Source organism: Serpula lacrymans (genome assembly GCF_000218685.1).
Source record: "Serpula lacrymans var. lacrymans S7.9 unplaced genomic scaffold SERLAscaffold_3, whole genome shotgun sequence".
Taxonomy (NCBI): domain Eukaryota; kingdom Fungi; phylum Basidiomycota; class Agaricomycetes; order Boletales; family Serpulaceae; genus Serpula; species Serpula lacrymans.
This window is the reverse complement of record NW_006763292.1, coordinates 3,049,059-3,072,217: the sequence shown is the minus strand read 5'-3', so window position 1 is coordinate 3,072,217 and position 23,159 is coordinate 3,049,059. Positions and strand designations below refer to the sequence as shown.

Genomic DNA, 23,159 nt, shown 5'->3' with positions numbered 1-23,159 from the left:
AATGTAATGTAACATACCTCAGCCGCTGCCCAAGAGGCTATAGAAACAACTGAGGTATTCCTATACTAAACCCCCTACTACTTATAGTCGGAGGTGCTACTCGCTACAGTATAATGACTCCTAGGAGAACAATGGTTACTCCATGGAGTGGTGGCTATGCTCCATGGAGAACAATGGCTGCTTTGGCAGAGACCGGGTTTATCCGGTTTTGTCATTCCTCTACCAAGATCATCATTCAACATGTTTTATGTGTACAGTACTCTTGTGCCTTTTGATTTACCGCGTGATCAGGGGCTCCCGCCGCAACAGAAGTCGTCTAGTGAAAACGCTATACAACGATTGCATTATTTTTTACTTCTTCATTTTAGGTGAGTTCATAGATCTTGCTCAGTCAAGATGTGGTGCTCACATATGTCTAGTCCTCATAGTCATCCAACTAATCTCCATAGCCACTTTCCCTGCACGCGCAATCTTACCATTGGTAGTTGACGAGCTCAAAGTCATTCTTTCTAGCCTATCTTGAAAGATTTACCCACGCGGTATGTTACTCGCCTGGGCATGTATTCACCTGAATAGCTCCGACGAAGGGAATTCCCTATCTTAGGTTATGGTACACCTTACATAGCATTTTGTCATGCCGTATCATTCTTCACTTACGCTCTGTTGATAAGCACAGTGATATATCGCTAAATCAACTCTCTAGATCTATTCAATTTGCCCCCAACTCTGTTCAGGACGGGGATGCACGACCAGTCCTGCGTCAGGTAGCGCAGTGTCTAATGTTGATCAGGCCTGAAAATGTCAGGCTAGAAGTTAAGGTATACCACACTGCTTCCTTCTCTTGCCTGCACGCTGGGTACTGATCATGATGATTTATAGTGCTCGTACGAAATGGATTTATTTGCGGTGTATATATCTGCATATATGACATTCACCGCAATCAATTCAAAATATAAAATTTCTGTCTAGAAACAAAATCGATGCGCATAGCCAGCTAAATATCTTATCCTGGTATCCGATAAAATCGTACATCGCCGGTGACATACCAAGGTATCTTACACGTCCTACTCTTTGCCGACGTCTTCCAATGCCGATATTTACAAACAAGACCGTTGAACTGGATGAAAGACGTCAATATCTCTTATCGTCGAGTCGAAAAGGATATGGCGTCATGAAATGCTGTAGTCATGTTGGCGGCCGCCTCAGCACCGTTCAAAAAAGATACGTATACGTATAAAGATGTGTTGTGCTTGGGCGAGAAGCCGAAGTACGTCTTGGTGTGTTGAAAGTTGACTGGAAGTGGTGTGACTATTTGACTACTCCTTTCCACATCTTTAGGGAGTAGAGAAAGACACTAGAATAAATCTGGTAATTTCTATTCCATAGCAGCTGCTCTTACCCTGCCATAGGGTCTCTCTGTACAATCATGTATTACCGCGGTGGTAACGCCCCAGATCAGACACATAACGCCTGCTAGTATCATGGTTCCTCTCTTGTAGAAGCTGACTCACGAGTATCACTTTAAGAAGTCCGTTCATCCTGAGAGCGATCCAACTAAGAACAACCAGGCCCCCTAGAGCAGATCGAGAATCCTTTGTGATTAGATTTACGCATTCTGAAACTCTTATATAGCACTACAGCTAAACGTCCAGCTTGTAAGTGAACAACATTACCCCCGAACATTGGATGGACATGGATTCGAGTTCACCACTCCATCTCATCAAACGTTCGGACGCAACCAACCCTTCCTGTCAACTGCCTGCCCTTCTAGGTCCCCCAAAGCAAATATCCTGCTATTCCTCTGCCGCTGACGGGAGCGTGACTCAGGACGGTCGATCCCTGCGCTACTTTATGTATCCTTCGCTCGGCACGGACATGTCCCAGGGATTCCCACAGTTCTTACTACGACACTTGGGAGGGCATGTAAAGACGCCCCTGGACAGTCTCCTGCGTGCTTGCTTGGACCGCCCAGATGAAATATCTTCAGCGGATGTGGTGACGTGGCGAGGGATACTATACAAGTGAGAGGTTTCAATGATTTGTTGAAAGTAACGCTTAGATGTTTGAAATGTCTACTTCTCAGGATGATGCTTGGTTTTAGCGTCGATCTCAACGTGTCTTACATAGATGGCACATTATATATTGAAGACCATCAGGAAAAATCGCGGAAGTGCGTCATTTATTTATTTATTTCTACACTAGACAAGTTTTACCAGCCCACCTATTGTGGTTTCCAGGCATACTCCAGAAAGTTATCCAGGGTACGTCACAATGCTTGTACATCCTTTTAGCCTGTCGCTGATATATAGACCTCATCATATAATCAGCTATGTATTTGAGCATATCTGCACAACGCCACCCGAGACTAGATCCGAAGGGGATAATTCCGTTCTAAACATCAGCGCTGATGAGCTGTGGGTCAGTATTATTACACGTACTTTAGGAGACCTCAATTTGCTTTTTGGAGGAGAGGTGGACTGTATCAAAGGTGAGCTCATAATACTATAGGGCATTTATCGTAACAGCTGAAATTTATCTGCACCCAGGTAGTTACACTGGACAACCTGACTGCTTCTTGGAGTTGAAATTGACAAAGGAGTATGACGGAAAGTTAGTCGACTCGTCCTATCTGGTTAACAGTCCAATTTAACATCATGCGACTGCTTTTCAGTACAGGGAAATTAAGAAACCGCCGGAAGTGGTTTATGCAGTCACATTTAATCGGCATAAACGAGATATTCGTTGGCTACCGCGACGCTAACAATATTCTTCAACGTACAGAGATGTTACCTGTCTCTGAATGTTTCCCAAAAGGAAGGGATCCGCAACAAGATATCGACTGGGGCTACCGCATGCTGTCCGCGCTTAAGCAGTACTGTCAAAAGCAGACCGAGGGAGTACGTGCAAGTGCCAGAAATTCTAGGGTAAGAGAAGGAAGGATTTGGCGAGTTCTGAATAGGGGCACAGAGAGCGGAGTCAGCATAAGAGAACTTACCAGTGTTGAAGTGGCTGCCGTTAATCGAAGGCATGTCGGGCAGAGGATTGGTATCCTCCCAGCTTGGTATCTAGACCAGAAAAGAAATTCGACCACATAGGACAGCAAAAATACCCACATGAATGTCGTTTCTTGGGAACTCCTGTCTTGCCTTAGTATAAGAAAGCAGTCGACATAAAGCGATTTGCCAAATGTGTTAGAGGAAACACATATAGTGCGCCAAGGTGATTTTATATTAGAATAGATGCATCTCCATACTGGTTGAAAAGCTGGTAACTGTTAGGCCGTTACCATTTACACCTCTGTCGTTGAAAACGACTGGGAGTGAAGCTAGATGGAAGGAGCTTGGGTAATAGGGGCCCGTGCGCTTCTCTTCCGGGACGAAATTGTTCCGCCTCCATTCAGGTGTGAGAAAGACAGCGAGCCACTTTCAAAAATATGTACTCTGACGCTGTTCCATGCACCCGTCCAGAACGATATACTTGAAAGTAGACATTAAGGGAAATGTCCGTTGGCAGATTCCTTCACGCAGTGCCTTATAAGACCTATTTTGTGCCACTGGGTTCTTTAGATCACCTTCGTTCCTGTAAACCAAATGTCGCTCTCCGCGGATCAGTGGCTAATCCTCCTCCGACGCAACATCGTGACTTACTACTTGCATAGCTGGCTAAGATAGCCCTGACGGCAAGACTCCGATGCTACGACCTCCCACCACACGAAATTGTACCTGGTTGGAATGCATGCGCAACGGATGTCCTCTCTTCAAAGCCCCGACAATAGCTGGATCCCGACTCTCCGGAAATCGTATGTCAACGGGCCTTGCGTGTGGGATATGTCAAACCGATCTGAACAGCTGAGTACTGAGCGTTGAACAGCCAGGTTACTTCATTACTGGGAACGCAGACTGGGCATTCAGTGGACCATTCACTCAGGCTGCGATTATTAACCAGTTTTTGGAGCATAACAGGCTGGTAGCGCCAGAAAATTCCACGGTCGAATGAAAATGTTGTTACTGTACATTCCTCCCCGAAGGAGTGTATGAGACAAATCTAATGGATGTAGCTACGCCTGAAAGTTCCGTGGCACGCCAAAAAGGAGAGAAGCAAAGTGTTACGGACACCGAGGCGCAGAATAAATGTCTTCATCCTCGCTGCAAACATCGTGGTCGAGGGTTGTCATCAATCACCTCGAGTCGTCGGATAAGAGGCAGCATAAATAAACAGTGCCCCATACGCTGTGTTTGGCAGTGATAGATAGCAATAGCATGTTGTGCATACCAGGCTGAGAGTACTCGTGGATACAGAGGTGACCCTCCCTGACGAGATAAAATGCTGAAGAGTGCAGGTTGCTGCTCGATTGATACGGACAGCCGCGGTGTGATCTACAACTAATGCAAGCCGCTGATTAGCTCAATGAAAACGAGATAAAATCAATAATAACTCGAGGTTTTTTAGCGTCAGAAAAGCTGTAATGCACATGCTGGTCTCGAGAAAACACAATGCAGATCAAAATGAACACTATTTTCGTCGCGGCATAGGGTCTTGAGAAATCGCAGCGAAAATATCACAATTGTGTATCCAAAGCGTTATCAGAACTAGAAGACTATTGGATATTGGAGGCATGAGGATAACATGCACATCAAAATGAAGCGTCAGCCAGTTAATCTAATCTCCGGTGTTATATACGTCCGGAGTTTCAAACCCTCGGCATTGTGCGCCAGCACCTACCAGCACCCATGAGGCAACCAGTAGTAAGTACGCCATGCACACTGGGACCAACAACATAAGCCCAGTTCTACAACGCATGATTTTCATGAGCGACAATGACGAGGCAATGTCATTGCTGCCTCATGTTTCTCGAACATGCTTTGGCGTTAAAAGCCCTTGCTTAGGATCTTCCTGGCCAGCATCTTCACTCGCAGTCTCGTCGAACCAGTAATAACTTAAGGAAGCCTTCAGTCAGCGTACTTATCTGCAAATGCCTCTTTCTATTCACATCATCCGGGTATTTCTATATTGTCTCCTGGTGAGTTTCATCGTGCTTGTAAATGGTAAGTACTAACCCCTGTTCTTGCGATGGCATAGTTCGTCTTCTCTGTTATTTTGCTGGCACTTTGTGCAACAAGATTGCATTACACGACACACCTCGACCCCGACGACCCACTGAACTATGGAGTAAACTTTTACGGTATACATTCACGTAACTCTCCGTACATTCGTGTTCTCATCCACTGAACCACAGATCCCATCGTGGCCGAGCTCACAGCGACCACTGTCATAACGCTATTTTGGTCCACGTTCATGTACGTCGTGTGCTACATTTACTCAAGATTTTAACATAACTGTTATCGTGACGGTAGAGCACGCACCATCTATGGGCGATACGAACACAGATTCCTAAATACCTTCATGGAGGAGATCATTGGTCTCTTTATTCTTTTCCTTCTCTGGCTCGTTGGTGCAGCTATCGCTACCGCAAGTCGCTCTCCAGGTGTTGACCCCGTGTGTATCTCATCTCGTACCCTCCCGTACTCTACTTACCTCAGTTTTCGAAACAGACCAAATGGGGGAAACTGATGTGGTGCCAGCACTACTGGGCATGTCGCATTCTTACCACACTCCTTGCATTCGCGTGGCTTGGTTGGCTCGTCGTCTTCGCACTTCTGGTGATTAGCTGCCTCTTTGCATTTGCCAACAGGTCGTGGCGTGAGCCCCTGCATGGCAGGTGGGATCCGCGGGCCACGAGGTACCGCGACAGTCAAATGCGTGGGGTAGGAGTTTGAAGATGGTAATGTGGTGGGAAAATCAGTCACAGCGTCCTTTACACCTGCCTAGTGTATGGTGGACTGCTTCGGGGGAAGGTCTATGAATATGCCTCGCAAGTTGAGGTATACTTTGCAGCAGCGAACCGATATTTATAGTATTGCTAACTATCAAGTAATATGGGTAAATGCCTAATTAATCAAAGTAGTCCTTGTATGATGTTGACCCAACATGTGCATTATGAAAGAGTACTAGTATTGTCAAGATAAGCGTTTAGTAGCCGTGGAATACCTATCCGAGTCATACACTCGGATTCGGATCTACTGATATACGAAAACAAGTCTCCTCCGACGCTGGTGTGATTAAATTACGATGTCTCATCGTTTTTCATATAGTAAATCCTTAATTATGGTTCCAAATAGCTCACGCAGCGAAGTCGATAATAGAAGTAGCATCTATCTCTTCATCCGTTTCCCTGATGTCTGTCAAGACCGACAGATCAGGTATATCGCCACGAGCAAAGTGAATAGAGCGTGATACGTCGTGACCCAGCGTCCCAACCCTGGCGGCGTCGACTGCGCGGATATTGAGAATAATACGACATGAGAGCACGCTATGCATGATGTAGTGAAAGCTAAATGCGAAGACGAAAGGTTTAGAGCTAAGGATGTGCCCAAAGTTGGGGAGAAGATGATTGCGTACTTCTGTAGAATATTTTTTAGCGTCGGCTACAAGAAAAAATCAGGCATGACTCTTTATAGAACGGTTGAAATGACACCAACAGGCAAGACAGCAAGCGCAACGATATTGGCAGCTGATACAACTAGAAAGAGGTCAAGTCAGGCTTAGAAAATGCATAGATTGGCTTTTTACCAACTCACTAGCGATGCAGGAATAAAATAAAATTCCGTCGTTGTACAAAGTACGCAAGAGGGGATTTTTCGATCCATGATAGTGTTTGACTACACGATATGTCATCAGAATTAAAAGAACTACACGCATGATTTTAGTTGGTGAGAAGTGGGCTGATCTGCGCTAACTTAGAGGACTGACCTGTGTTGAAGAGCATCATCAAAAATAAAATTGCGTACATGTAGTCTTCCCTCATAAGAACTGGCCTGCATCCAGGGATGTCGACCGCATCGCCATCTTTTCCCTTCAAGCATCAAGCCATGTATTGGAGTAGAACGAGCCAGAGAAACTCACAAGAAACAGTGAATAGTATAGAAACTGGTATGAACGCTGCGGCAATGACCTATTAGAGAAGTTGTTAGAATGACTGACAATAGAGTTGTCGGGGCCACAACGAACCAAATAGAAAGATATCAACCACGCGCGTAATGTCCTGTCGTTATCCCATACCGCGAGTGTCCTGAGAACAAGTATCGCTGAAACGTGTGAAATGGATTAGGCATCCAATTGTACTTTGAACCATATGATCAAGGAAGAACCTTCTGAAGTGGAAACTCCACATAACAATAACCCTGGTCCGCATATCAATGTAAACTTTTATAGTAGTGCATGCTGATGGTTACAGAACCCAACCTGTCACAGCCCAGTTCAAGGTCTTGCATACCTAGTGAAAACGATAGGTAAAGATAACATATCGGTAGAATGGATTGCAAGTAAGCGCACTCTTTGTGGTGTATCCGGTTCCAGGATAGCTAGATTTGACGTTGAACATAGAGTTACATGCCGATTCTCTCTGATTGCTCACCTGCCAAGAATAAGGCCATTGCCGCGAATATAGCGTAACGAGATAAAGTATATAAAACCCTGACAGTTCCCCATCTCGACTTCCACACCAGGTTAACCTGCTCTCGGGGTTGCGTATTAGAGTGCAATGACATATCCAACCTTTGGGGAAAGTATACTCGCCTCTTGTTCGAATGTGGTAGCGTAGTCTGCTACCTGTTATAGCACGTATGTTAGATATTATACGCAACAGAAATCAAAGGATAACAACCAGAATAGCTAAACATGCCACTGTCGATGAAAAGAATCGCAAACATTATCAGCATGTTGTGGTTCCATAATTTACCTAAGCCTACGTACCATTGGCATACTATAAAACTCATACGAATAGCAATCAATAAACGGACACCTAACGATTAGGGAGTTACTCACCTTGACCAGCTGAAGCTGATAAGCAGAAGGAATGTCAAGGACAGTAGACAAAGTAGCCATCGATTATGATCAAAAACAACGAATTACCTTACTTCGTTACCTTAGACAATGGAACTCTGTTTTGACGCTTGAAGTGGTGGAAGATAGACCGGCGGGCGATGCAGAGCATGACAAGTCACAGCCCTTGGAAGTCGGAGCACAGCAATACGTGTAATGGACTCCAAAAGCCGTACAGACAAGCAACTAGACAGCGTGTTTTGATAGCAACAAATGTGACCTCATGAGTGGGACATTATGCCTAATTCAGCATAACGTTCTGGGATGGTTGATAATGCATGTTGCCTGACTAGATAGACCACTTAGCACAAAGAGCGAGAGTTAATCGTTGCCGTGAGTTGATAGACAGGTTTACATTGGTCGACGAAGTTCATAGAAAAGCTCAATATCGTCTTCTAAAAAAGTAACACAAAAGCCACTCAAACGCTAATTATCATCGCAGTAGAAAGAAGGCTGTACAGTATATAGTCCGCGGTCAGTCATGTTTTTCGACTCTTGCGAGTACATTACAAACTTACCAACAGTGTTACAAGTATTGTACACGTCCCTTGTGAAGTCCGGGACACGACCAGACGACGTCGATAACGTTGGTATTCCTGTCGTTCCAGAAAAGATATCGTCGTTACGGCAGGTTGCAAACTCATTATCACCGCAGCGTTAGCAATGATAAGCCAAGGGTGGAATGAAAACAAAGTGTTGATGCAGATACTAACCGAGTAATGATGAGTAAATAAAGAGAATTCATTGAAAGCTGCAAGTGTGTTAGCACATACTGCCAGTGATAGCAGTACTAGAACCAAAGTAGTAGCGATCTGGTCAGTGGTATGTCATGCATGTCATGGGCGGTCGCGGATAATACTCGACCGATTACAACAGCCGGTCCGACATTCCCCGCACCTTATCGAACAAAGATCGTCCAGTCACGCTTCCAGTCACCAGACTAAAAGTTAACCCACGAAACTTCAAGCTTCAGCTTACAGCTTTTCTTTAGAGTCATGCCATTATTATTGCTATCTCTTTCAACTCGCACAGTTTGTTTCTGTGGACACACACTTCCCAGTTCACCACCAAATAATGGCACTGAAAGGCAACCGAACCCTGGACATACTCAGGAAAGCTGAGGACGAAGGTTATGGTATTCTGGCACAGAGCTGGTGAGAGTTACTTTATTCAGCCTAGCCATGCGTCAATTTCTTACGTGTATGATGTAGCTACGATGCCCACTCAGTGATTGGACTCGTGCGAGCCGCAGAGCGGTGTCGAAGTCCTGCCGTTGTCAACCTTTTCCCGATTACTTTGGCATATGGTAAAGGGCCATTCCTTCAATTCTGTTTGAATGCGTGAGTAAATATTTGAATTCATTTGGACACATATATAGTTTGAGTCCTTGTCTATAGCGCTCATCAAGCATCCGTCCCTATCGCTGTAAACCTTGATCATGCGACTGACCCCGAACATCTTGAGCTCGCTCTCAGCCTCGCAGAACAGGGAATCGCTTTTGATAGCATCATGGTCGATGCCAGCCATGCTGATGCGAGTGGTCGTTCTTTCCCATGACATCGGTCTCATAACCTACAGGTGATATATAGACTGATGAAGAAAATATCGTACTCGCTCGACCCTACGTTCAGCGTGCTGAAAAATGTGGTATCGCTGTCGAAGTTGAGCTTGGACGTCTAGAGGGCGGTGAAGCAGGCCTGCGAATGATCTCGGATGCGAAGCTAACGAATCCCGACAAGGCTGAAACATTTATGAAAGGGTATCTTTATCGTTTCTAAAATAACTATCTAAGCGCTAACTATTAATATCAGAACGGGGGCGCTTGTTCTGGCTCCTAGTATAGGCAATCTCCACGGTTCCTACATCAATCCGCCAAACTTCAGACAGGACATGTTAGTATATTTAATTATACTATCTTCCCTACATACGTACCAATATTCTCTTGAACAGTCTTAAGGATTTACAGTCGAAATTCAAAGGTAAAATTCCTCTATGCTTGCATGGTACAGATGAACTCCCAGACAATTTGTTTGTCGAGTGTATAAAGAACGGGGTTAGCAAGGTGTGCATTTCGTTCGTCTGAGCTTTGCCTATGGATTGATGTCTGTAATAGATCAATGTCAACAGTTGGGGTCGCGATCCGTACGCCAAACAACTTGCAATTGGATTGCAAACAAAATCTTTCCCAGAGGCTGTCGAGGAGGCCACAGAGGTGTTTGCGTCCGTATGTGAGCGCTTCATGAAGCTTTTCGGGTCAGCAGGCAAGGCGTAAATGGCTCTTTACATCTGCTGTGTGCCCCTGAAATCCGTCAAAAAGCTTTTTCTGTTTTATATGATTCGAGAGATATAATTATCGAGATAATGTGCTCTCTTAAAGCTTCATCAGTGGACAAGCCTGGGAAATCCCAATATATATGTGTCAAGAATGTGACGGATGCCAATAGAGCAATGGTCTTCAGCTCCTCTATCTGCCCGTTTTCTAAAGCGAAGTCTAGCGAGCAGCAGTCAACGAACGATAACAGTGTGGCATGTGCATTCAGATTTCCCTTTTGCTCTACTAGAACAACCCAAACATGAAAAATTTAATCCCCCGGCCCCCAAGTGTTTCCTTTTAATGAACATCTTCATCATGAATGTGTTTTTATACGACACCCCTTCTGTTCTTCTGTTTTACACTTGCTGTCCTCGCCGAATCCAAACCATCAACCTCGATCGCTCAAATATGATCTGCTACGGAAACGGGCCCCGTGGACAAGAATGATTGATTGTTGCGATACCGCTGAGTGATATGGGCAAACTGGATAGGTTGAGACGGTGCGTTTATCGTGTCATATTTGCCGGGGTCGGTAGACCGTAGGTGGAGAAGTACGCGACACGCCAGAGCACTGTGCAAGGTGTAGTATGGCCTAGGAGTGAATTAATACTCTCATCGAATCGCTTATTCTCAGTAGAAGGGTTACATACATGTCCAAGATAAATCTTAGGCCCGCCTAAAGCAGATCATGTTTTAGCTCTTTGTCAACAAAATCGTAGATAAATTTACACACAGGACATTATCTGGAGTGCAGAAATAAAAGATGATTCCATCCTTGAAGATAGTCCTGACTAGAGGACTCTTACCGTGGCGGAGGAACTTGACCTTTCGATAAAGCAGAAGGCTTGAGAGTACTATGGACAGGGTTGGGCAAGGATATATGAAACTTGGATTTGATATAGAAATTTACAGGTTTCAAGAAATATGACACATGCCATGACTGTCACTGAGTACGCGGTATCGTGCGAGTGCAGTATAGGATCGCATCCTTGCGAGTTCGGTAACTGGACGATTGTTCTCAAACTATATGACTAATGCAAAGAAATAACGGTTAGGATGACTCACAAACCAAAAGGTCAATGTACATGAAGGAGGTGATTATCGTCATCATAAGTATAGCCTACAGCCATCAAGTTGTTTTCATCACATCAAGTAAAGCTATGATAGAATAAATCATACAGAAAACAAGGACCACAATAAGAAATGGAGCCCCTTATTTTCATGCCAAACGGCAGACGTTCGAAGAACAAGAATTGCTTGGTTACGCTGGCGTCAACATTCCTATCTTTTCAGTGGGTTGGTTATACAGAAATGGTCACCTTCTGTGAGAACGACGGCCGATGTTCCAAGGACTATGTGGACTCGTGAGTGAGAAACTCAAGACAAAGCTCATGTTAGCTTACCTCCGCTAGCAAAATTTGCCCGCTTACATACCTGTAAGACATGTCACTGTGACTTTTCGTAGGCAAAAGAAAACAGTAATCAAATGCTGACGCTTGGTGACATATCATAAGCCGACGAAACCGAATACGATATGATTAAATATCATTCCAAGTTCTATAGACCAACTACTCCCCGATCATGCTCGGAATGGTCAAGATGAACATATGATAGTGGGCAAATAAGAACACTGATTGCCAAATCAACTCGACCTGGCATTAATGTTATTGAATTCGGCCACTGGAATGGAAACGACCTTACCTCGCGCTCCAATGTATTGCAGTAATCTAAGACCTACGATGTAGAGATGTTGATTTCAAGATATATACAGCTGGCAGCTTAATAACCAACTAAAACAGGAAGACAAGCAATCACAAAAATAAATGTTAGTTCATTTTACAACTCTATAAGCTCTTCAATCCAATTACGCACCAGCTACATACTAGACAGATGCTGACAACTTAATCATCGGAGTAATACGCTTATCAGAGCAAGATCAAGGCAACTTACCTTGAGTGCTTGCAGTTGATAGGCCAATGAGGCCGAAGAGGATGCCATAATGAACCGTATCCTAGCAGATCGGGGCTTAGTCTATGGGAGTAAATTGGCCTGTACTGACTTTGTTCAAGACTCATCGGCACCACGAATGGATTGGATCACCTGCTGTTGCCTTACGACATTGATAAGCTAAAGAAGGACGCCATGACGCTGTACGGTACGACTTGCTGTACGTGTCATCATGATAGTACAGCATGAGATTCAGAAAGCTCCCATCCAGGAATTTGCGCTCGAAAAGTGCGAGCTTATCACTTATCTTGCATACTTTATGCCAGCACGGGCATCACGGTTGCAGGTCATGTCAAATTATTGATCCACGTGAATATGTCTAGAAGGACATAATCGCATCAACTGTCAGGACGACCCAAAGCACTTCGCGTAGGGTGCCAATATCTCAGGTGTGGCAATAGTCACCATGATTACAGTATCGACCGAGCCGTAGCTGAAGCATGAACAGGAGAACTGCCAGTGGGGGTCATATCTGCAGAATATGATTGAGTGGTGAGCGGAAGCCGGTAGTTGCAACAAATATGGCTAACTAAAAGAGGTAGAGCTCTTGCAATGTGATGAGGTGAAAAACTTTTCGAGCGATATTGCATACTTATGGGGAGGGAAATATTCAGACTTACTGTATAGTAACGTGCAGGCTTCCATATTGGACTGCTTTAAGTATTATAGCCACAAAGTTGTACCATCAAAAGACACCGATTACGACGGTGCTGGCGGATGAAATAGGCAAATTGTATAGTGATTTGTATTGTGGGTTTAATGGTACGACTGCCGCCTGTGTGTTACGGTCCGTAGTGCGTTGTTAAAGAACGGCTATAGAAGATTGATGAAGTTGTAGGCGGTGAAATATACTTCGATGATTGAATAAAGATGAATATTGATAACAGATCTTGCGGCATTCAAGCTATAACAATAGCGGGAATCACATATAAATACAACGGAGTTCAAGTTGCCCAATTCCGGGTATCATGGCTGCCTGCTGAGCGCGAGTACCGAATAGCATTTCACTTGCCTCGATAAACGTTAGCTTTCATAAAACGCCCCGAGGGAAAAGGAGTCAGGTGGAGTTTTGTAAAAAAAAGGCGGTATTAGCACAGCTCCGAAGTACATGTACTTACTTTGATTGGATGTAGCGTGTAATGTCTGGTGTTATCCAAAAATAAAGAGACATTAGCGTCTGTCCGAGGACCTAGAGGATTGTTTCGCTCACATGGTCATAAGGGAGAAATGACTCAGGGATGAGAAGAATAATCTGTGAGAGTTGGTCAAACACTGAATTTGGTGAAGACGTTGCTCCGAGTCGTATCGTGAGCGCTCTAGAATCTATGTAACCAAACAATATACTCAGCCCCATGGGGAAATGTTGGTCGAGAACAAGATGGATCCCATGCCCTTCCTTCGAAAGATACTAGCACGCTGTAAAGCACATCGTGTTCGCGGGAGCTGGGAAAGCAAGTTCAGATAGTACACTGAAATTTGATTTGAATGCGTTTGAAGGCATAATTTTCAAAGTCCGTGAAGCTTTTCTGAGTCCAGGCGAAATATGCTCACACGCTAAACGCCCATCGTTAGGCAAGCCACTGGTGCTAATCGCCAAGAAGATACAACGAAACTTACGAAAAATTCCGTCCTGATCGTTGTACATACATATGGAGACAACGCAAGATGGGCCACAAAGACTCCACAAAGTCGCCGTGACGGTAGAGAGGTAATAACGCCTTTGCTATCGTAAGTCCGCAAAGGTAGGTGTCCAAGTAACGCTCGAAACTAGTATGCTGTGAACTCACTCTAGTCCGGCGTAGCGTGGTGTCGGTTGCGAAACGAGAATTCGGGTTCATACTAGTAAGCTCCCACAAAAGAACCAGGGTGCTGGAAAATATACGTGGAGACGCCCGGCCATCTGTGAACGAACCGGGCTCAACAATCAGAAACGTAGGAAATCGCAGTTAAATCGCTCAGATATTATAATTAAATGCTCCGCGGCCGAATCGGGGGCGATATCACAGATTTGATGAACTCACGTCGTTTTTGCATATCTATCGCTCAGATTACCCACAAAGCTCAAGTTCGCAACAGGAGGAGAAGAATGGAATCCAGGTCAAGAAGCTCCAGTGGGAGATTACATATCGCGGACCTTGGCGTGGACCCGGTATAACGTGTAAAATATCAACGGACGGAGTAACCGATATGATCGCGGATTTCTAGGTTTTCACTTATAGTCCCAAACCCTCGAGAAAACGGGAAGCGTCGAAAGCGCCTTCTCTCTAATTGTCACTGACCATGTTTCGGAGTCCGCATCTCTGTGCTGACTATGGTCCTTTCGACTTTCGAGATGCGTGCGTTCGACGTTACTGGAGCTCCCTCGTCCCTGTAGCACTCGTTTTATTATTTTGTGTGTTGTCACTACCATCTCCCGCATGGACGCAAGGCTTCTTCAAGGTCGCGAAGATCCCAAGAAGGCGATTCATCACAATCGACGAAGCGGAAGCCTTAGAACTGGATGGAAGTTCTGTTACAAACCGGTTACCAGGAAGAGTAGATGATTTTGGAGAGGGGAGTATCCGGGGAAGAACCTACTTTTCAAGGCGGAGAAATTTATATCTATCCTGGATTGCCTTGTTGGAAACCTTTGCATGGTCTGCAGTCGGTATCATGCCTTTTAGTTTGCGCAGAGCAGAATCCACATCACCGCCGGTATTAATTGCAATCACATGGTTCTATGCTTCCCTCCGTCCCATCATCTGGCCGAGCATCACACCTCCTTTCGATCTGTTCTCTCTTTACATCACGCATCTTATGTCCGGTATCCTCCTTCTGGGAGGTGTTCTTTATGAAGCATATGTCTGGGATATTGCGCTTCCTTCGGGTTATGTTATTGCTTCGATGGTGGCCAATATCGTCACCGTTGCTATTGCATTGGTTATTGTTCTTGGTATGCCTTTGGCTATACCAAGCACGAGGATTAGGAAGGAGGATATTGTATGTTCTACCTTTAATACCCTGTTAAACCCCCTGACCATATCCTGGGTGTAGGGCAAATCCATTTCTCCAGAAGATTATACATCGCTATGGGGTTGGATCACATTCTGCTGGGTATACCCATTGATTAAGAGAGTTGGTTAATTTGCTTTTTTTGCATATATTTCCCTTTGATTAAGGTCGTTTTCAGGGAACACACGCCACATTGAACGAGCCAGATGTATGGAATGTCAGTATCACGATGCAATCGCGCCCCACTTTTGTTCGGTTTATGTCCTTCAGGTTTGTCAATGTATTTCACTTCGCATATCATATTTACACCCGGCCAACAGGGATTCCTCACTTCTTCGTCGCATTTGGGTGGCAAACGCACACGATCTCATGTCAGTGCTTTCAATTCTTTTGCTATTTTCTCGGCATTAACGATATATATTAGCCTTGAATGTATCCTGACAATCGTCACTATTACATTTAGTTATGCCGGACCGTTCTTCCTAAAGTAAGGTCGCTTTTGCTCCTCGCGAATTTGTATTCTATTCATTTTACTCGTTTTACAGACGCATCCTGGATTCTATCGACGATTCCACACCCAATAAGGAAAATCGAGCTCGCGCTTATATTTACGCTTTTATAGCTTTCGCTTGTACTGTCGTCAAAGTAGCGTTTTGCTCCTTGCGATTAAGGTTCCTTTGTTGACGCTCTTTGTTCCAGTCACAGTGCGAAATGCATCACCTATGGTTTGGTCTACGCGCTGCCACGCGAATGCGTTCAGAGCTCATGGCTGCAATATATGACAAGGCATTGAAACGTAAAGACTTTTCAGGTATCACGAACGAAGGGGCTGCCGAAGATGAGAAAATGAAGGATGAAGACGGTGCCGCAGGTGAGTGCTCTTCCAATCTTATGGCGCGCACATTTTTCAATTTCGAGCGAAGAGGAAGAAGTTCGCAAAAAGACTGGAGCCGATATCGGAAAGATAGTCAATCTAATGGCTGGCGATGTTAACACAGTAGGTCCACATCACGTTATGCGTTGGATGCCACTCACTTTTAAATACAGATTTCGCAAACTGCTCAAGGAGTATACTTAATCTACGGAGGTAGGCTGTGTTGTTTTAATAGGTGGAAGTATACACTTATTTATGCTGATATTCGACAAGCTCCTTTCGAGCTCATTATCTGCTTGCTCTTCTTGTACCAGTGTGTTTTCCTCCTGTAACTCACCTTGGAATTATTCTGATTGGTTGTTTAGGTTGCTTGGCCTATCTGCCTTTGCTGGGGTTTTTGTCGTGCTCGCTGGTTTGCCTATCAACAGCTGGGTCGCTAAGCGAAGTGTTTTTATCCAGAAGAACCTGTTAGCTGCCAGAGACAAGCGTATGAGCATCGTCAATGAAGTGATCACAGCTGTAAGTGGCTTGGTTTCCTATATCGCTGACGTAGCTGATATCTGATTCAGCTGAAATTTATAAAATTCTTCGCCTGGGAGGACCGTTGGATCAACCGTACTTTTGATGCACGCAAATTAGAATTATCTTGGATGATTAAATGTAAGGTTTGCAACCATTGGCATTTGATCAGTCATGCTAAACTCATTGTTCAGCACGACTTAATTATATGATCTTTGTATTACTCTGGCAGTCAGCACCATTGGTTATTTCCGTCATCGCGTTTTCAACGCATGTTTTCCTAGGAAATCAATTGACAATTGGGACTGCTTTTACTGTATGTTTTATTTTCTTCTATAGCGAACTTATGTCCTGATTACATTGATCTCAGGCTATAACATTATTTAATATGCTCGCGTAAGTAACAATTGTATATCCTGCTTTGAGCTCAACTCACTTGTATTTGTATATTTGCTCGACCTTCAATCAGACTGCCCCTGAATCTAATACCGCTGTGGACGGTACGAATTTTACAGGTGCGTTTACTTTTTCATGTATAGGTGTTCTGAAGAGGCTTATTCTGGTTTCAATCTATGCATCATCCTCAGGCAAACGTAGCTCTTGGGCGTATTGCAACATTTTTGGACGAAGACGAAGTGGATGGAAACGTTTCTTCCTTAAAGAGATCTTCAGCACGCATGGCAGAAGAAACCGAAGGATTTGGCATTGACCGCGGATCCTTTATATGGAACAGAGTTGACGATGGTAATGCGCCTTTGGAGAACATCTTTGGCGAGGCCCCATCTGCAGAAACCGCAATTCTTCTCGAGTCACTCTCTTGTACCAAGACGCTTGGTTATCAATTCAAACTAAAAGATATCTCTGTCATGTTCCCCGATGGTAAATTGACGGTGGTGACAGGTCCAACTGCAAGTGGGAAAACCGCTCTACTGGTACGCTCAAGCTTTTATTCGCGATGAATGATCGTCAAATTATTACTCATTATAGATGGCCCTGCTTGGCGAGATGACTGCACTGCCTGGTAGTCGGCTAATAATGTCAAAGAATCCTTCACAAGTAGACGAGAATGGACTCATGCATGCTATATCGTATAGTGCGCAGGCTCCGTGGCTCAGACATCAGTCTATCAAAGACAACATTTTGTTCGACTACCCATATGACGAAGAGAGATATCAAGCGGTCATTGAGTACTGCGCACTAAAGCCTGACCTTGCCATGCTAGAGGACGGCGATGCGACTGAGATAGGGGCGAGGTCTGCAATTTTTCCATGGGCCATTCAATGAGTCATAAACGCTGACTTTCCTACTCTCTACATCATAGGGGCGTCAGTCTTTCAGGCGGGCAGAAAGCTAGGTATTATCGTAATTTTTCATTGGAATAAGGAGTTTATGCTCATACATCGTCAGAGTTGCGCTAGCCCGTGCTGTATACGCTCGTACCAAATATGTGCTACTAGATGATCCTCTCAGCGCTGTTGTGAGTTTTTTTAATTTTTTAATTTTTTTTAAAATAGCTTATATGCGTGTATTGCACTCACTTCTGAGTAGGATAGTCATACGGCCCGTTTCTTATTCCATCATTTACTTTGTGGTCCCCTGCTGAAAGGTCGCACAGTGGTGAGTTAAATCTTCTTAGAGTGCCCACTAGAATACAACCACTCATTCCCATCCTAAGGTCCTCGTTACCCATCATACTGAGCTTGTGCTTCCTGGAGCGCACTACCTTGTACGAATGTCGGACGGCCACGTGGATTTACAAGGAGTTGTGAAGGACCTTCGTGCACTGGGTATCCTTGATGTGACAAAATCGGACTCCACGGTTCAGGCCCAGGAACCTCTTCTATCCAAACCTGTTAGAGAAGAAAAAGTGAAGGATACAACTGAAGGAATTGAAGATACTGTGCTGGTTACAAAGAAATCAACAAAACTCATCCAGGAGGAACATCGGGAGACTGGTTCCGTGAAGTGGTCTATATATAAGACTTACCTACATGCTTCGTACGTTATTATTGATCAAATCGAATCCTATCTAGGGAAAACTGAATAATTGAACAATTCATAGCTCTTACTGGACTTGGTTTGTCCTTTGGTTCTTGATTATTGTAAAGGAAGTAAGTGATTAGACTCCGTATTGACTAAATGATATTTTACTGATACTCCTATATTAGAGCTTGGGCGTAGCACAGAAGCTATGGATCAGAGTACGCCACATCGAGTTCATTCACGTTCCAGCTTTACTAACCCTTACCCCCCATTTAAGGCCTGGGGAGAGGCGTATGACTCCCCGTTGTTAGAGTTGTTCGAGCCATTCGCGAATGAGACGGTACCATGGAACTCCCAGCATTACCCAGGGACGCAACCACTGATTCAGCGTTCAGTGTCTTCATTCGGCGCTTTACCAGATGCTGGAGAGCATCCCCTGTTCTTTGTTGGAATATACGGCGCAATTGGCTGTGGTGTGACTGTCATCGTACTTTTGTGTACTGCGGCCCAGTACATCGGAGGCATCAGGGCTTCTCGCCGATTGTTCTCGCGGATGTTTGTTGGTGTAGTGAGGGCTACTATGCGTTGGCATGACACAACCCCTCAAGGTTTGATTATCTTTATCATTTTGTACACAGTCCTAACTATTGCCAATAGGTCGAATGCTAAATCGCTTCGGAAAAGTATGTTACAATGCACACAGAATGATTTGCGCTAATTTGCCTTCGTAGGACATGGAAACGATAGATAGTACACTATCCGACTATCTAGCAGCTGTGAACACGACCTTGGCTAGCTTCGCGGCAGCCATAGTTACTGTTGCGTGTGTGAAATTTAATATCTATCTACACTTGTAAACCTGACAGTACATTATTCAGCGTGTTCTTCCCGTCGTTCCTCATACCCGCCTTCTTCATATCGTTGGTGTACAGACAGCTTGCCATCGGTTACCTTAACACTGGTCGTGATCTTCGTCGTATGGAGTCGAACTCACGTTCACCTATATTTTCCGGATTTAGCGAGCTGTTAGAAGGAATCGTAACAGTCAGAGCATTCTCAGCGGAGAAGCGCTTCCTAGATGACTTGCACGTCAAAATCGATAAAACTACTATGGTATGTTCACTTCTAATATCCTGTGTAAATGCATTAAATTCAATGAACAGATGTGGTACAACTTCTGGATGACCAATCGATGGCTGTTGCTTAACTTCGACATCCTTGGTGGTATTTCCATTTTGGTTACGACCTTAATAGCCTTGTACGGCCTTGCCGGCTCAGGTCTCGCCGGTATCTGCATAACGAGTGCTATGTCATTCACATTTAATGTGTATTGGGCGTGTCAGTTCTGGACTGGTTTGGAACTTGATCTCAAGTATGCTCCGTTATCCAGCATATCGAAACTACTGCTAACACTATTTGGTAGCTCCGTTGAACGAGTTGTCGAGTATCTGGATCTTCCGCAAGAGCCACCAGCTGTAATAGAATCTAACAGACCCCCGGCATACTGGCCATCTGACTCTGCGGAGTCACTGATTTCTGTCCAAGATCTTGTTATCAAATATGCGCCAGACTTGCCTCCTGTGTTAAATGGCCTCTCATTCACCCTCAAGGCTAAAGAACGAGTGGGTATTCTAGGACGCACTGGGAGCGGAAAGTCTACTCTTGCTATGAGCATTTTACGCTTTGTAGGTCCTGACTGTTGTCTCGTCCTTCAATTCGCTTAGCATTTTTCTTAGGTCGACCCTTCTAGTGGAAGAATTGTTATTGATGGAATTGACACCTCAACTATCGGCCTTCATGATCTACGTTCACGCTTGGTATGCACATTTGCACGTCTTATATAGCAGACTAACTCACCAGTTCCATTAGACATTCATTCCTCAGGTTCGCACTCATTTAAACTATGATTCGAGTTTTTAGTTAATTTCTTCTTACAGGACGCAACACTCTTCTCTGGTACCCTTCGCGATAATCTTGACCCTTTCGGTAAAGAAAAGTATTTTCTTAGCTTTAACACGGTCACTTACAAAGTTAACAGGCGAACACGGTGATAGTGAATGTCTTGATGCATTGTATCGTGTTCAAATGATAAGTGAAAAAGATACTTTTGAGAGTGAGTGGGTCTCAGAGCATTATATAGAATATGGTTTATTCATAAATATGAACGCCCAGATTCAATCTCATCGGCTTCCCGTACTGCGGTGGATACGGATTTCCGCACAGTTATAACCTTGGACATGCAAGTGTCTGCTGGAGGCGCAAACTTCTCCCAAGGGCAGAGGCAGTTAATCGCATTAGCCCGTGCTCTTTTGCGCAGAAGCTCTATCGTTATTCTTGATGAAGCAACGAGCAGCATCGATTTTGCCACAGATGCAAAGATCCAGATGACGATTCGGGAGGAGTTTAATGGTTCGCTATTGCTAACAGGTATTATCGATACACATTTCACTATTATCATAATCGTCTCACCTGGCATATTCCCAGTCGCTCACCGCCTACAAACTGTTATCGACTATGATCGACTTCTCGTATTAGACAAGGGCAAGGTATGTGACTCCCGTTTTCACCTTGTATCACTACTAAAATATCACATTCAGGTTGCAGAGTTCGACACACCTCTGAATCTGCTGAACAAAGAGGATGGTATTTTTAGGGATATGTGTCTCAACAGTGGGATGTTCGATTCACTGAAGAACGCGGCAAAAGCCAAAGCTAGCCGTGATGCACATTAAATATCCGTGTAATTAGATTCATTAGATTCATTACAGCACAATAGGATATCATACACACGAAGCTTTAGTTAAATGTATCTATATTATCAATATTGGAATCTAACGATGACAGAATCATCGTATCGCAGTTATTCGGCGATCTTCCTATGATGACACGATCGTCGTTGAATGCCGAGTCTGTCATTATTAAGTACAGACTTTGTTGGTCATCTTCGCCCAGAGGGATGGTTTTGTCAATAGAGAAATTGTTCCAAACGTATAACGCGCGAGCTGAAACAGCGCCTCCCAAAGAAACGCCAAGTTGCGGATTGTACCATGTGAGCACAACAACAACGGAAAGAAAAATCATGATGTGATGATAAGCACAATCAGCCCAGTGAGCGAAGCGACGTAGCCCTTTCGGAGAGGAAAGATATCCTGGGGTAAATGCGACGAGCTCCATATGATTTGGAAAGAGAACGATAGCTCCACCAACGGATATACACCAAGGGATGAAACAGATAAGCTTGCAGGCGAGAATTATGAAACTGGATGGGAGACTCTTGTTTCCTGTTCCTAGAGCTGCCAGGATGGTTGTCTTCAAAGACAAAGGGACACGGCGTGGATTTAGGGAGTGATGTTCCTCTGCATCTTCTGGCCCGATGGCATCTTGTATGGAGGACTCGGTGACAGTATCGAAGCTCTCTTGTTGATCGGTCTTCGAGCATCAAGTGATGTCAGGGAGGATGTAAAGGGTCAGAACGCAATACACGCTGTAGGAGTGAAGACCAACCTCTGAGACATCGATAGTCTCAGTGAGATACTGATTTGGGAGAGTATAAAATCGCTATATCATGATGACAGAAGATCAGTGCAAGTTGCGCCATATAGTTCCACAATCCGAGAAACGTACCTCAGACTCATGATCGGTTGCGTACCGCTTTCGCATACTAGCCTTTCGTTTGAATGCCATCATATTCTGCGCAACTCTTTTGGCCTTCTGAAGCGTTGCTGAGAGTGGTCGTGGTGATGAACTTTGGAAATCGGAGGTGCACGCCTTCAAGTTGCCAAGACTAGGATATTTGGGCTTTGAGGTCTTGCTTTTTTCATCTATATCCTCTGGAAAGTAGTCGGACTGAGGATCCTCGTCAGCGGGCGTGGTCAATCCAGAACTTGAGATAGAAAATGCATCAGAGTCATCTGTGTCCGAAGAACTGGTCATGCTGCTCCGAGACGACTGATTCAAGTTCGTATCAGCCATTGGAATAGAATTTTGCAAGTCGTGAATCGAAGACATGGTAATGGAAAATGACAGAAGAAATGCTGCACGGCTCTGATTATTATACCAAATTGACAGGCTGAATCGTAAGGTAGCCCACATGTATGAGGCGAGAGTCCGAGACAAAACATATGGAACGAGACAAAAAAACAAAGCCGACGCCAGCAGGATTTGAACCTGCGCCCTCAAAGAGGAACAGATGATCGAGCGTTCGAATCTGTCGCCGTAACCACTTGGCTATAGCGCCTCGAATTGTGGCACCACGCTGAGCTTGATGTTAGGTTGGACGTTTTGAAACTCCGGGACATGGAAAGACTCGTCCATGATGCTAGCCTCCTACTCTGATTCATACCCATTGCTTATATATCTGAAAATTAGTTCCAATCTACTGGCGTGGTCACCCATGCGACAGAAGAAGTAGATACCCATGTAAATATCTGCTCGAGACCAACCCCAACCCTAAACGTTCTACTAAGAGTAGACATACCACCGAAAGACGTTACGTACCTAGTAAAGGTAGATGAGGGCCAAAGACCTAGA

General features: G+C 44.6%; 8 protein-coding genes across 8 annotated transcripts; 4 read left to right on the top strand and 4 right to left on the bottom strand.

Moving 5' to 3' along the window:
• Nucleotides 1-1,588: 1,588 nt before the first annotated feature.
• Nucleotides 1,589-3,302, top strand: SERLADRAFT_459717 (uncharacterized protein; the record flags this gene model as incomplete). The annotated part of the gene is made up of 5 exons (XM_007315003.1): nucleotides 1,589-2,021; nucleotides 2,084-2,170; nucleotides 2,238-2,488; nucleotides 2,547-2,610; nucleotides 2,672-3,302. 5 exons carry the CDS (start codon nucleotides 1,687-1,689, stop codon nucleotides 3,093-3,095), a joined length of 1,161 nt encoding a protein of 386 aa, XP_007315065.1.
• A 1,430-nt stretch (nucleotides 3,303-4,732) lies between these two features.
• On the top strand, nucleotides 4,733-6,359 carry SERLADRAFT_459716 (uncharacterized protein; the record flags this gene model as incomplete). The annotated part of the gene is made up of 5 exons (XM_007315002.1): nucleotides 4,733-5,020; nucleotides 5,080-5,182; nucleotides 5,237-5,297; nucleotides 5,355-5,496; nucleotides 5,553-6,359. 5 exons carry the CDS (start codon nucleotides 4,973-4,975, stop codon nucleotides 5,775-5,777), a joined length of 579 nt encoding a protein of 192 aa, XP_007315064.1.
• A 323-nt stretch (nucleotides 6,360-6,682) lies between these two features.
• SERLADRAFT_381048 (uncharacterized protein) lies at nucleotides 6,683-8,019 on the bottom strand (the record flags this gene model as incomplete). The annotated part of the gene is made up of 12 exons (XM_007315001.1): nucleotides 6,683-6,749; nucleotides 6,811-6,906; nucleotides 6,964-7,012; nucleotides 7,069-7,145; nucleotides 7,209-7,241; nucleotides 7,303-7,333; nucleotides 7,393-7,421; nucleotides 7,475-7,571; nucleotides 7,636-7,668; nucleotides 7,724-7,743; nucleotides 7,813-7,822; nucleotides 7,885-8,019. Coding segments are annotated over 7 exons (265 nt in total), but the record flags the coding sequence as incomplete, so codon positions are not given.
• A 239-nt stretch (nucleotides 8,020-8,258) lies between these two features.
• SERLADRAFT_459709 (uncharacterized protein) lies at nucleotides 8,259-8,774 on the bottom strand (the record flags this gene model as incomplete). Its single annotated transcript, XM_007315000.1, has 3 exons — nucleotides 8,259-8,394; nucleotides 8,460-8,580; nucleotides 8,655-8,774. The coding sequence occupies 3 exons, from the start codon at nucleotides 8,684-8,686 to the stop codon at nucleotides 8,368-8,370; spliced, it is 180 nt and encodes a 59-aa protein (XP_007315062.1).
• Nucleotides 8,775-8,875: 101 nt separating this feature from the next.
• On the top strand, nucleotides 8,876-10,402 carry SERLADRAFT_459706 (uncharacterized protein; the record flags this gene model as incomplete). Its single annotated transcript, XM_007314999.1, has 7 exons — nucleotides 8,876-9,095; nucleotides 9,153-9,281; nucleotides 9,339-9,474; nucleotides 9,531-9,700; nucleotides 9,753-9,833; nucleotides 9,892-10,003; nucleotides 10,055-10,402. The coding sequence occupies 7 exons, from the start codon at nucleotides 9,016-9,018 to the stop codon at nucleotides 10,211-10,213; spliced, it is 867 nt and encodes a 288-aa protein (XP_007315061.1).
• Nucleotides 10,403-10,469: 67 nt separating this feature from the next.
• Nucleotides 10,470-11,990, bottom strand: SERLADRAFT_459702 (uncharacterized protein; the record flags this gene model as incomplete). The annotated part of the gene is made up of 8 exons (XM_007314998.1): nucleotides 10,470-10,738; nucleotides 10,794-10,847; nucleotides 10,906-10,931; nucleotides 10,989-11,511; nucleotides 11,575-11,607; nucleotides 11,659-11,689; nucleotides 11,750-11,907; nucleotides 11,957-11,990. The coding sequence occupies 4 exons, from the start codon at nucleotides 11,026-11,028 to the stop codon at nucleotides 10,658-10,660; spliced, it is 201 nt and encodes a 66-aa protein (XP_007315060.1).
• Nucleotides 11,991-14,542: 2,552 nt separating this feature from the next.
• On the top strand, nucleotides 14,543-21,361 carry SERLADRAFT_434751 (uncharacterized protein; the record flags this gene model as incomplete). Its single annotated transcript, XM_007314997.1, has 36 exons — nucleotides 14,543-15,241; nucleotides 15,296-15,376; nucleotides 15,432-15,523; nucleotides 15,574-15,624; nucleotides 15,717-15,740; nucleotides 15,799-15,898; nucleotides 15,953-16,124; nucleotides 16,177-16,250; nucleotides 16,301-16,340; nucleotides 16,401-16,440; nucleotides 16,493-16,646; nucleotides 16,697-16,787; nucleotides 16,841-16,962; nucleotides 17,017-17,042; nucleotides 17,116-17,161; nucleotides 17,234-17,578; nucleotides 17,634-17,899; nucleotides 17,968-18,000; nucleotides 18,054-18,123; nucleotides 18,195-18,263; nucleotides 18,322-18,644; nucleotides 18,709-18,757; nucleotides 18,815-18,847; nucleotides 18,907-19,237; nucleotides 19,287-19,312; nucleotides 19,361-19,452; nucleotides 19,508-19,742; nucleotides 19,793-20,001; nucleotides 20,053-20,314; nucleotides 20,366-20,446; nucleotides 20,499-20,513; nucleotides 20,567-20,615; nucleotides 20,668-20,742; nucleotides 20,802-21,056; nucleotides 21,114-21,175; nucleotides 21,227-21,361. The coding sequence occupies 36 exons, from the start codon at nucleotides 14,543-14,545 to the stop codon at nucleotides 21,359-21,361; spliced, it is 4,827 nt and encodes a 1,608-aa protein (XP_007315059.1).
• Nucleotides 21,362-21,425: 64 nt separating this feature from the next.
• SERLADRAFT_413575 (uncharacterized protein) lies at nucleotides 21,426-22,668 on the bottom strand (the record flags this gene model as incomplete). Its single annotated transcript, XM_007314996.1, has 3 exons — nucleotides 21,426-22,058; nucleotides 22,134-22,187; nucleotides 22,254-22,668. The coding sequence occupies 3 exons, from the start codon at nucleotides 22,635-22,637 to the stop codon at nucleotides 21,426-21,428; spliced, it is 1,071 nt and encodes a 356-aa protein (XP_007315058.1).
• Nucleotides 22,669-23,159: the final 491 nt, after the last annotated feature.